This window comes from Platalea leucorodia, assembly GCF_965183815.1.
Source record: "Platalea leucorodia genome assembly, chromosome: Z".
NCBI classification, from domain to species: domain Eukaryota; kingdom Metazoa; phylum Chordata; class Aves; order Pelecaniformes; family Threskiornithidae; genus Platalea; species Platalea leucorodia.
In genome coordinates, this window is record NC_138858.1 from 39,171,018 (window position 1) to 39,184,111 (window position 13,094).

General features: G+C 39.4%; 1 protein-coding gene across 1 annotated transcript in view; it reads right to left on the reverse strand.

Moving 5' to 3' along the window:
• The window catches only part of PCSK5 (proprotein convertase subtilisin/kexin type 5), a gene marked incomplete at its 5' end in the record, with an annotated part of 193,704 nt that overhangs the window by 103,434 nt on the left and 77,176 nt on the right, over positions 1 to 13,094 (reverse strand). Inside the window, one exon of the mRNA XM_082335751.1 lies at positions 11,420 to 11,496. Coding sequence (XP_082191877.1) covers positions 11,420 to 11,496 — 77 coding nt within the window. The remainder of the gene's footprint in view (positions 1 to 11,419; positions 11,497 to 13,094) is intronic.

The following is a 13,094-nucleotide window of genomic DNA, read 5'->3' on the forward strand; positions in this document are numbered from 1 at the left end:
CCTAATCGTGCATGAAGAAACCAAGTGATGGAATTTATTTGGTTAATGCTTTTCATCTATTTGATCTTATAGCTGGCAAGCTGATTTCTGAGATTTTCAGGGGACCTTCACCTGTTTTGGTGATAAGTTTCCTATGTATTTGAAATGTCCTATATATCTGACATCTGCAGATATCACAAATTCCTCTGACAAGTGTACCTGCTGTTGCTACATGCCATACCTGAAATGATATGAGTTAATGGAAGTGACGAAGTAAAGATGTTCTTCTACTTTCCTTCTTCTGTTTTCTACCTGGGTTGCCCCACACTTCATCCCGTCAATTCCACTGCTACAGGTGTCAGTTATGTGTTGCTTTTCAGGGACCAATGGATCAGCACAGCAACTGTGGGACCAGCAGCTCTGCAACAGCTCCACATTTGGATACTTCTCTGGAGCATAAATCCCTTCTACCAGAACATGCCTACATATGCAGAGAGTAACTTATCTCATCAGAGATCTTGTGGTCAGCTTCACCATGACACCGGTCTTGCAGGGATAATGCTTCAGATATCTGTTACCATAAAGAACACTTTCAAAGCTATTAGAATTACTCCAGGGAACTAGTACATTATTAAAAGGTTGGAGTATTGACCCTAGCAAGCAGCTAACCCTCACCCAGCCACTCGCTCCCTCCTTCCCATTGGGACAGGGGAGAGAATTGGAAGACCAAATGTGAGAAAAACTTGTCACTTGAGATAAAACCAATTTAATAAATAAAGGGGAAAAAAAAGAAAAAAACACAACCAAGTGATGCATAGGCAATTACCCATCACCTTACACCTGCACACCAATGCCCAGCTACTCTCCAAGCAACAGCTACTTTGGAAAAACTTCCCCCCCAGCTTTATTGCTGAGCATGATGTTATATGACATGGGATATCTCTTTGGTCAGTTGGGATCAGCTGTCCCAGCTGTGTCCCCTTGCAGCCTCTTGTCCACCATCAGCCTCCTTCCTTGAGGGGGCAGTGTGAGAAACAGAGAAGGCCTTGACACTGTGCAAGCACAGTTCAGCAGTAGCTAAAACACAGGTTATCAACACTGTTCTCGTCACATATCTGAAACATAGTACCATATGGGCTGCTGTGGAGAAAATGGACTCTGCCCCAACAAGATCCAGTACAACTTGGTATAACTAGGAAAAATAAGCCATTAAAAGTCCTTTACCAGGACTGCTCATCTTCCTAGACCACCATGTAACACTAGTTACAACTCGTTACAAACAAAGTAACATTAATGCCTATGTTCTTTATCACCTTAAATTCATGGCCATAAGCCCGCTCTGTTACAGATACATTCTGTACTTAGGTATTTTATCTTCCATTCCACATCTTTGGTTTCACAAGCTTTCGTATGACAGTATATTATCAGTCACTATTCATCCTGATTCATGTTTTTCATCCAGACTGACACCAAAGTATATCAGCTGGAGAGATCTCAGGTGCTTGAGCAATCTCCTTTTACTTAAAAATCTCCACATTAGAGCCCCATCATTTCTATGCAATGAAAAAACAAATGAAACAGAAAAAAACCCTTCTCAAAAATATTTTGCATCAGTTCTACTGAAATCACACCTAAGCAGAAATGAAAAATATCCTAGGAGTACAAGAATGCAGATCTGGAGTTTTATGTTTAGACCTCCTTGGCAGGAAAAGCAGTCCATTGGACCTCCTAACAACGGTCTGGGGGAATGCGTTTAGGGAAAAAAGATGATTATGCTTTCATGCAAGAAAGATACTGACAGATGCAAGGATCCTAAGGTCATAAGGCAAAAAACAGGAGCAATACAGTAATGTGCAGGCAGGTCACAGATGGGTCTTTACCCATTCTGCGTACTCCATTTCTAATAGTAGATGATTGCTGTGACAACATTTTCCACCATATTCCAGCTCAGAGACATACTTCATACCCATTTTGAATTGAGTGCAATTTTAATTGCACTGTGCAAGATATGTACTGTGCTTAATCCTAAATTTCACTTCATGCTGTTCTGCATCAAACGGACCTCTCATTTCTCTTTAGAGCTGTATTTCAAAGATGAATAAGGAAATTGTTGAAATAAGTTTAATTCCTGCTCTTATCTGTGTTGATAATTGTTTTTTAATGAAACTTGTATCATTGATTCAGCAGGAGTAAGGTTTGCTCCTAATTGGAAAAGGGGTTTCACCGTAAGATGTCTAATTCTCACACACTCACTACACTGTAGAACAAGTTGGTAGCTCTTCATCTGATGTTTATGAAGTGTTAAGAAGAGTAGTGCAGGGACGTAAGTCTGGGCTGAAAGGCAAAGTACATAGACCTTCTCAGTACACTCTCTTTGGCACACTTTGCCACCTCTAGCCAACAGCTGCACCATGCCTCGTGTTAGAGAATTAAACAAGCCGTAGTCTTTATCTCAGTTTGCTAAAATCAGAGATTTGATGATTGCCTTGGGACTCTATACCAATACAAATAATTTCCAAAGCAGGTTAAACTTTTGTAGCATAGACCCCAGCAGTGCAACCTACATCTGTGATGGATACCCATTGCTTTACTTCTGCATCTGAATTTCTCTACCTTGATTGCTTTCCTTCAGGAAAGAAAGAAACTTATCTTCCAGAGAGCAATCCCACTTCACTTAAAATGTCAAATATAATAATTTGACCATGTATCTTTAAGAAAAATAACAAAATCACAGTAACGTAAAAGAAGGCTAGAAAAAATAAGCCTGCCTACAGCAATAAACCTACACAGATGTATATTTTTTCATTTGCAAGAAAAAACAACATCTGAGAGTTTTATTCTGAAAATGTCTTATAAAAACATCTACTAATTCCATTAAGACATTTGCTTATAGCATAACTTTGCAGAGTTCAAGTTAATAGCATGTTATTTAGAAAAATGCTTCCATTAAAAAGCTTTTGACACTGGATTCACAATTGCTTTATCAAACTTGTAATTAGAGGTCTGCTTTTGATGCCACAAGTGTTAAAGGGGGAATCAATACTATGCTTTGTGAATATATGTGCTGGCTGAGAAGTCTCAATGAACCACATTTTGCACTGCATTTGACTGAGCTGACTACTGTGAAATCAGCTGGCAAAACCAATTACCACATACACAGTGTGGATCCACTCTTTAACTTTCTCTAATACCTATAATGTCTAAAAAGGGGACAATAAATAGAAATGTATTTGTGCTCTCAAATTCTACTCGGCTGTAGACCTGTGTGTATAAACGTATGCAAATTGAAACTGGTGTACTATTTTACTGAATCAAAACTTGCCTGCTGTAGTTGCAGACTCTCTCCTCTTAAGTTCAAAGCCTCAAAATACAGATACATACTTAGAGGAAATACCAACTCTGGGAAAAAGACCATCTGAAAAAAAACCTTTCATTTCTAACTTTCCATAAAAAAAGAATTCAGAAAAGTGAATGCCACAAATACCTTAACTATCAAAGCTTATATCCCTCCTGTTGTTGACTTTGAATGGGAAGGGAAGATCTGACTCATTGTTATCAATTATTTACATAAAAGAACTAGAAGCAGTTGCATAATGCTTCAGAATGTCATTTTATTTCTGAGCTCATTGTCTGGTACTTCAGTAATTAGAAACAGGAAAAAGGCTTTCCTGTAGTGTTGTGGTTAAATGTTTTGAGACCATGAGAGTCTTATACATTAGAAAAAGGAAGAGTGCTACTCCTCAAACACCAGTTAGGTGGTGAGAAATACCGCTCAGTGACTGATACCAAGGTAGTGAAAAAGGACTAATTTTTTCATCTTTGAGCAACTGGAATTCTGGCTGAACTTTGTTTTTGCTTATTCCTCTGCTTGATTTCTGTCACTTTCAATGACTACTCAAAGAAATGTCTTTCCTTTGGCTCTCAAGAAATTATAATTCATACCACTTGTGGACTTCAGAGGGGATTATGTAATGCAGTGTGATAATATAATGAGCAGATTAGAAGTTTACCAAAAAGACAATTTTTGGCAGTTCGACAAAACTTTCATTAGGATATTTTCCACTATTGAAGCTGGAACCTGGATCAAAAGGCTACTGAATCAAGCCTTGTAGTCCAATGAATTTTTCATTGTCTTGTCAATATGAAATGTTCTCACAAGGGACTGACCATAGAGACCAGTGATGAGGGTGCTTGTTGCGGGTCAATGAATCAACTCGACAAAGACTGCCTCTCCTCTAGCCCTGCTAATTGTCCTCAGCCACCAGCAATTCTGGGGTCTCACTTTCTCTCAAAAAGCTTCAAATGAACACACATTTTATTCTGAAGGAGGAAGACATGAGAATTTCAAAACATCAACACTTAGCTTGTTTTCTGTTCTGTTTTAATGCAGACCTTATCTCTTCCCACAGGTTAAAAACCTGTTTTAGATTAAAAGAAAAACATTATCAAATGCACTGTGTGGTGGAGATTCATGCTCCATGTTTCTACAATATTTTTCTTTCAAGGAAAAAAAGTTTTCCTCTAAAAAATTTCACACACATGCATCAAGTCCTTCAGTCCTTCCCTGAGAGAAACAAAGGATGCATGATGATTACCCTTGAGGTATTGCCATCTGAAGGACAGACATGTTCATTGGGTAACAGCACACAGAGACTCTAAGTAACAGTTAAAACAGAAAGTGAAGAAAAATATGCTCCAAATGAATCTGTAAAATTATCCTATTTCAGCACAGTACAATTCTGCAAGCTGCAATATGTTTATCTATCTATCTCCCTTATTTTTAAAATTTTACACTGGGACCTTTAACTGCAGCAACTGGCAAGCAACGCAGATCTAATATCTCATGATCTCCAGCCTGCATCATGCCCCTAGGCACTTGGTTGGGTCACTAGATTGTAATTAACTTGGAAGCTAGCTGATGAATCACTAACACCGCTCCCTGTAAAATGTGGCAATCTCACTGTAAGCTGACACAGACTGAACCCTACTTCATTATTAACATCTGCTAAAATTGCAGCACAATAGGATATGGCCACAAGGGCAATGAGTTTAAAATCGGAATAGAACCAAAACATGATAAATCAGGATTGTAATCTCTGACTGCAGCTTCTATGCCAATGACCTCTGACTGTTTGGTTCAGACCCTGGTTTCATAAATGAACACTTCACCAGTTCATAGAAAACAATCCAAAATCTGCAGTTTCCTAACAATCCTAACCAAAGTCCATTAAATTTGCAGTGACACTGAGACATATTAGACACGTGACACTCAGTCATTGGTACGTGGAATTAACAATACGACACTCAGCGTAAGCATTTGATCTACTGATCTGAAATACATATACATATTAAGTTAATTCTCTACTCTAAATTACCTTCCTGTTAAGGAAGATTTATCTGCTGTCACAGATGCTTCACTGACATCAGACAGACCACACTCTGCCAGACACCACCATCACTGAATCCTTTGGGTTTTAAGACTCCAGAGACTGGAGAAAGTCAAGATGAAAAGTCAGAAAAAGAGCAGACACAATGGAGATTCCCTCTGAAAAAAGCCTTTTCCTGAGAGCTGATACCCTGCTCCAATTTATTTCCAGGCTCCTTCCACAGTTTAATCACTGGCTTTCCCAGATCCTCCCTGCAGCAGCGAGCCTTGGGATCTGCAGTTCAGTCCTGTTTGAAAGCCTTGAGCAGGCACAAGCAAAAAAAGTAGTGACTAGTCTAAAAAATTGCCAAGCTCTTTTTTTGTTGTTATGACTAGCCATCTGAGAGCAGAATTGTTTTTTACACAGAAGATAGATAAAGCACAAGATGGTGCAGCAGTGCTTCTTGGTACAGCTTATCTTCCTTTCAGTTTTGTCTGCAGGAGGTGATACAGCCAATCTCAAAGCAATAGCAACAGGTGCATACTGGCAATCAAAATGCATAAACTACATGGACAGATACCCCCAGTTGTCAGCACTCCCTTCTATCACACTGCTGCAGTGGGAACCTTTTTGAGATGATCTTCCAAGCCAGCAATGAGAGACTTAAGGCTCCCTGTGTTTGACTGTGCTCAGTTCTTCAGATATCTGCTCTGAATCCTTGTTACAGCAGTCAATGAAGCCTTTTACTTTTACTCTATTGACCATCCAGTAGGCAACAGAAGCTGGTCTGCCTGTCCAATATCTAGTATCCATTCTGATTAAATGACTGAAGACATACTACAGGTCTTTGACATAAGCAGACAATATAAACTAGCAGCTTGTCACTTTTGGAAGAAAAATAAGCCTTTGGTATTTTATTGAGCATCTACATTAATGTGACTGACAAAGGAAAGTACTAATGAATGGGAATTGATGCCACAGAAAAACAATGTCAGTGTCTGGATCAAGCAGGAGTGAAGTTCATTAATTCATTAACTTTTTTTATGTTGTGAGAAAAGATGTAAAGCTGTCCAGGTACTGCAAAGTTTAGACATAAGTAGCTTGTGTTTCTTATGATTTTTGAACAGCAAAAATGGTTGTCTCCCAAAAATCTTACACTCATTAAAAAATAATTTAGAAGATTATTAAAATAATTTATTTATGTAGTGGGATGCATCACTGAAAAATATTGAAGAGGCATCCAAAGAGTGACTCAGTATCTCCAAAACAGAAATGACAGCTTACTTTTACTTTTTCTTACATAAGTTTAGTAAGAACTGCATTAAAGTCAACTGGTATTATTTAAAGAAATTTTTTTAAAAGGTCCTCTGTTTTATAAAAGTACCTGTCAGTGGAATAAGACCTAAGCTCTAAAATGTCATCGCCAAGAAATTTCTCATGAAACAGAAAAACCCATTTTTGTTTGGTCAAAATAGCAAAATGTTTTAATACTCTGAACTTTTCTGTTTTATTTCTGAGGCTATACAACAGATAGAGTAACATTTCAGTGATCCCATCTGCATTCTGTCTAAGGACCTGTGACTGATAATGCCTAGTTGTTTCAACGTAGATGTTTACAGGTAACGGTGGAATAACAGAAAAAGAATGAAGCAGCAACACTCAGCAGTAAACCAAAACAAGATGCTTTGCATAGCAGGAATGACTTCATCCACAGCTGACTGCTGTCTTTAGCCTCTGAGCAAAAGGAAGCTCTAGTATAGGTCTGTACCATTTACAAGCTTCGTGATTTGCTGCCAATTTGTAGAAACCAAAGTAAACTTCTGGCAGGACTCCTACATACCATAGTAGTTAAAGAAACTATCGTCCCACCCTGATTTTGACTACAAGCCTTGAAAGATTAGTCTAATATTTCTTTCTACCCTCGTATTCTCCTTGGCTAACAGAAGATTTAATGTAAAACTTCAAAAATATAATTCTGGAAAGTGCCATTCTGGTTATCTTCGGTCACTTCACAAACCCACAGTTAATTTTTTCTCATTCCTTTTTTCCTCACCAGTAAGCCTTGGCAACAGAAAGCCTTCACTACTAATGAAAACTGAAAAGCTAGCAAACAGACCCAATACCCTGATGTTTCACAGCTGCGTGCAAAGCTGCCCAGAGACACCTGCTTATTTTTACAGCAATTCTTTCTACTCTTTATCATTCCATCCCTTAAGGTTGGGTTATAAAATGAGGCAGAATAAACTAGACATTTCACAAGACAATGGCGCATTTGTACATCCCACCTTTACTGGAAGACACAAATCACCATTACACAATGTTGTCCAGTTGCTATAGCAGGAAGCAGGAATCAACCAAATTGATCTTGCACATTATGAATTCTTTGCAAAGTATGGCTTTCAGAATGTTTCCTGGTTGTGGTTACCTCAATTTCCAGGCACAACTTCAGTATCTAGTGCCAAATGACCACGTATGCTGGATAATCAGAATTTCTGCTCCAATTTCTGAAGATATTTTAGACACATAAAAATAGACAGGCTACTAGTAGTGCTTTTCAGTACCTATGTAGTCATTTAATTCTTGTTGACTCCAGTAGGAACTAGGGAAGGAAGGGAGACAGCCCCAAAAGTTGAATGTGCTTAGGTGCTGCTTACCAGGCTCAGTGTATCTGCTAATTGGAAGTGGAGGTTAGGTTGCCAAGTAATCTTCCACTGAAATCATGCTTCGTGTATCCTCTGTGTCCAAAAGCTGACTCTACACCGACGCTGTACCTCCTGATAACACTAACAAAGCTCAGTATAGTGCAGCATCTGCCCTCCCATCACCACACCTCACCGCAGGACCTTAGGGGTTGGGCAGTGAGAGTATTCGCCAGGGAGGTATGGTACGAAAACTCAAATCCCCCAGCACTAGGAGAGAAATGAATCGGTCCAGTTTTATATCCCATATAAAACTCTACCTAGCAGCAAAATAGAAAGCAGCCTCCCTTCTCTGGACATGCTTTGTAAGAAAATGATGACTTCAGCACCCAGCCAAAGAAAAAGATTCAGCTGTGATTCACAGCTGGAGCTATGCTGCTCCTCGCAGCACCAGAGAGTGAATCCCTGAAAGTGCATCTAAACTGGGAGGCTTCCGAGTGTACCCTCGTCATGCCCCAGCTCCAAGGACTGGAGCATCTTCATGCAGATGAGCCAGGATGTGTCCCCAAAGTGTGTGTGGGGATGGGGGGTGGTGGACAGCAGGAGAGAGGGACGTGCTGTTATGCAAACCCGCAGCTCAGTTGAGGAGTATTCGCAGAGGGCCAGGCTGACTGTCATGTCTTTTCTCAAAACTCCTTGGAGGCCACTGCTGGCACCTGCCTGTCCATCACACTCAGATTTCTGGACAACAGTCATAGGCACTTGGGGCATTGTCATACGGTCACCTTAGTTCACTGAAACTGGCATTGCCAGTGAGAGGGTCAGGCCATGCTTCATTTTCCCCACTTGTGCCTGTCTTGCTCTCCTCTGACCTCAGGCTGAGCTGAATGAGGTACCTGCCTGACCTGACTGAAAATGCAATTTGTTGTTGCTGTTGTTGGCAGTGCAGTTTTCAATGTGATTCACTCTGGAGAGCTGCACAAAGGCTGGGGAAAGGAGGAAGGAGCAAACATGAGGTAAGGAGTGGGGGTGACCACCCTTTTGTGGTGATCATGCAACCGCAGTTTTGCTCTTCCAAATCTTTGTACAGGGCTATAATATAGACACCTGGTTCAAAGCTAGGAATGAGGCTGAAGCAGTCAGTCATACAAATTAGTTGTTGCAGCATGCTGAGTGGCAATGCCTACATACTCTGGGCTGTAAAGAATTTATGTTCCTATGTTCCAACTGTTTTCAGGTAACTAGCATGTTTATATACCTTGCTTGTAGTCCTGAGACCTCTCATAAGCCCAACCAAAGATTTCTCTTATTAGCCACCAAAAATTTATAGCACGTTTGCTGATTCTGACCTTTCTACACCAGTGACAGGACTCATCTAAAACTGAGATAACAATGGCACATGAAATTCCTCAATTGTAAGAAAAATAGAAGGCTTTGGAAAGAGTAAGAGTTGATAGACTGTTATTCATTCTTCTGTTTCAATGAACATGTCTTGAGGATATCTCCTAACACCTTCAGTGTAGTAGTAGGATTTTCCATATGAGCATCTAGCTCTGAAATCCTCCACTTTTAACTAACTTAACTGAGGCAATGCAGCAACCGGGTCTATCTACCATTTGTTCCACATCAGTGTTTTCTTTTTGCTTAAACTTAAACTAGCCTGCATGTGCAGAATGTTTACACATTTCAAAACAAAGGGTTGAATTTCTGTTTTTATTCTCTTATGGTACTCTTGCTTTAGGAGATTTCTAGTGAAGAACAGGCAGATACGATTCAGTAAACTGAGCTTCTGTATGAAAATAGGATGAGAAAGATATGCCTAACAGGCAAAAGGGAAAGAAACAGCTCTTGCATGCACTTGTTTCTAGACAAAAATATTTGGCAGCACGTAAACAGCATCAAATAAGAACAACTGAATGAGAACATAGGCCAAGATTGCAGTCTCAAATAAATAAACTATTATTCAAATTAATACCAACATAATGTGTTTCTATGTTAAACAGTATTTCTAGTCATCACAACTAAGATTTGTGTGTGTGTGTATCTACATTTATTTACATGGTTTCTAAGAGCTAAATCCTTACATATTTCTCATCTCGGCCTATCAGGCAGGATCAGGCTGACTGACCAAAAAAGTATTTGGCAGAATTCACCTAAGTTTTCACAGTTATTTCACCCTATGGCTGAAAGTAGCTATGACAGCTCCTTGAGATTCACTGTAAGACAGGACAAGTGGATCTATACGTAACAGGCAGCTATGTGTAATGAGGCCCTGTTCTTCAGCCTGTCCATACATGGTTCCCTGCTGTTATGAAGAAGGTTTTGACCAGGAGAGGATTCTCCCATCAAAGTGTGATCCAAGGTTGCTCCAGTTGGTTTCTCCAGTCAAACCAATGTTAAGTTTTGCTGCTGACTCCCAGCTCACACCTGCTGCATTCTTCTGGATAAAGTCTGTGGGATTGCAGGGAAGAGACAACACAAACCCAGAAGCATTTCAGTTGTGTAAAGGATGAAGTTTCACCTCTTGTAGTTTCTCTCCTGCAGGCAAAGAATACTAAATGCTTTCCACAATTAAAAAAAAAAAAAACAGACCTCAAGAAAACAAAATGCAGAGTCAGCATGTTGATAGATAGTAGGATTAGCCTTCCTCTAATTAATGCAATTCCACAGAAAGGTATTTCTTTCTGCCAAGTACCTAGTTAAAAGAACGTTACCAACAAATAACTGCCCTCAAATACCTATGGAGGCAGAAAAGTGGCCTGTTTACTGAGTTGACGTGTCCCTCCCAGTGTCTCCCCCAGCCTCCACCACGGCACATCTAAAGAGCAGAGTTGGAATGACGAATATCAGGAAGCTGATCTCTGAAGGAGAAATATGTCATTTATGGAGATATATCCAACCAGTCATGTGACACAGATAATATAATCCAGCAGAATTGTCAGTTCTAGGTTTATAAGGTTTCTGTCAAACCTCCACATGTAAAATCTCCATCACTTTAAAAGACAAGATTAGAGAAAAAAAATCTCCATTAACTTGTCTATTTCTTCAATACACAAAGTCTATAAAGTTCAAGAGAGTCAGAAGCAAGCCAGTTGTCACACATAATAACCGCCCAATAACTCAATGAGATAATATCTGAGAAAAGTAAGAGTCACCCCCTATATTCTGCATCCCAAAGGGACTGAAAATAGTTCATTTCATGTGCTCAGAACTCTCAAACTAATTTTTTTGTGTTTTTGGATGGCTCCAAATGCTTTCAAAGAGTAAGCGTCATGCAGTGTGCATGGAAGAGACATAAATACGTATTTCACAAAGATTTAAATGCAAATCATGCTGCTTTATGAGGATTCAAGTTTCCTAGACTTTCATAGGAGAACTGGTACTTTCTACTTGACGAACTAGATTGAAAATGTCATGAATGTCATAGCGCCTTACTTGTTCTCGTTGCTGGCATCATATCGAGGCATAGGGTCAAAATCATTTCCATTGACATCAAAACTGGCCTGCGAATCCTGTAGCCAACAGGAGAAAGAAAACCAGTTTCTCATTAATTAGCCATTGACTCATGTGGCCTATACATTCTTCAGCAGGTTCCTACAAGAGAGTAATTAGGTTAACTAACATTCCTGCGGTTTTATGATGATTGTATGTTTTAGGAAAGGATTACATATTTAATAATTACAGGATTTACATATTTTATTTTATTTTTGGAAAAGGGAGAAGGATAACAGATGCTCTGAAAAAGCATAGTTCCCGTGTCAGAGAGGAAATAGAAAGTGCTGTTTCATTAAGCCAGAAGACTACATTTCTTCTAAGAAACTTTTGGAAGTTAAGAGTTCATTCTCAAAATTGGGATTTTGCTAAATGTTTCGAGATTCAAGAAATTATCTGCACAATGATGACTGAAATTTCAGTCATAGTTTCAAGGAATAATACAATTTTCTTAAGAATATTGTTATAAAAATACAGCTTGAAATGCAACATAAACTTCATTCCCATTTCCCTGGGAGTGTAACTGTTTCAAATATTTGCCGGATATCTCCATATTTTTGTTCCATATTTTACATTTACCAGGACTCTTACAGCTGAAAATAGTTTATAGAGTAAATAGCTGCTGGTTTGTATGGCTCCCATTAATTGATGCAGTAGCATGTGGTGTGTTGACATGGCAAGCAGCTCTTTTTAATCTCTTCTTTGTTCAAAACCAGTTACCACATCCACCTCAAATATTCTGTTTGCAGCCACACCAGCAATAATCTGACATATAGAAGGCATTTGTCATCACACAAGCAATGTGTACTGCTTTGGGGGAATTCCTTGTTGGTGTGAGGAAAGGGAGCGAGGAGGTGGTAAGGGAATAAATAGCTTCTTTAAATTCAGTGGAAGGACAGTACTGGGATGAGGTGACATATGTTACAATCTGGGTCATTCATTGAGGAGGTAAAATTATATTTGGCTTGTTTAAATAACTTAAGAGATTAAAATGAAAGATGTGGCATGCATTAGGATCAAGCATACATTGACAAATAGGGCAACTGCCTGTCACTTGTGTTTGTGCAGTCCTCCTCATGTACTTCAAAGCTGAGTTCCTTGTGCAGCATGGGGAAGGATATGGATGTAAGTATGCCTAATTTAAAATAAACGGCTTTAAACTGTGGACACGACTGTAGCTTTTGATGGGTTGTTAAAGATGGTTTTGTCACCTTCATCTCTTCAATGCTCTGTCAAGATGATATGCTTGCTGGCAAAAAGCCTGCGTTCAGGGCTTTTTTACAAGATCTACGTCTGTAATGGGACTGAAGGTATATGCATGCTTTGCACTGGTCATCTTCACCATTCCATCTCAATTCAAATGTATTTGCTTGTTTTCTTACCTTGTGCGGATGTACACCTTGCACACTTTATTTCAGAAAAATGATAAGGTCCTCACGGTCATGTGCTTTCAGGTAATGCCTACGCCCAAAGCACAAGACTAATTACTCAGCAAAGCATGGTCCTGATGCTCTGAACAGCTTCAAACTCTAACACTAACACCCACTAGTCACCCACTAGAGAAGCAGCTTCTCCTCACATTTTACAATCCTTCCAAGGTATATTAAACAGTCATTTA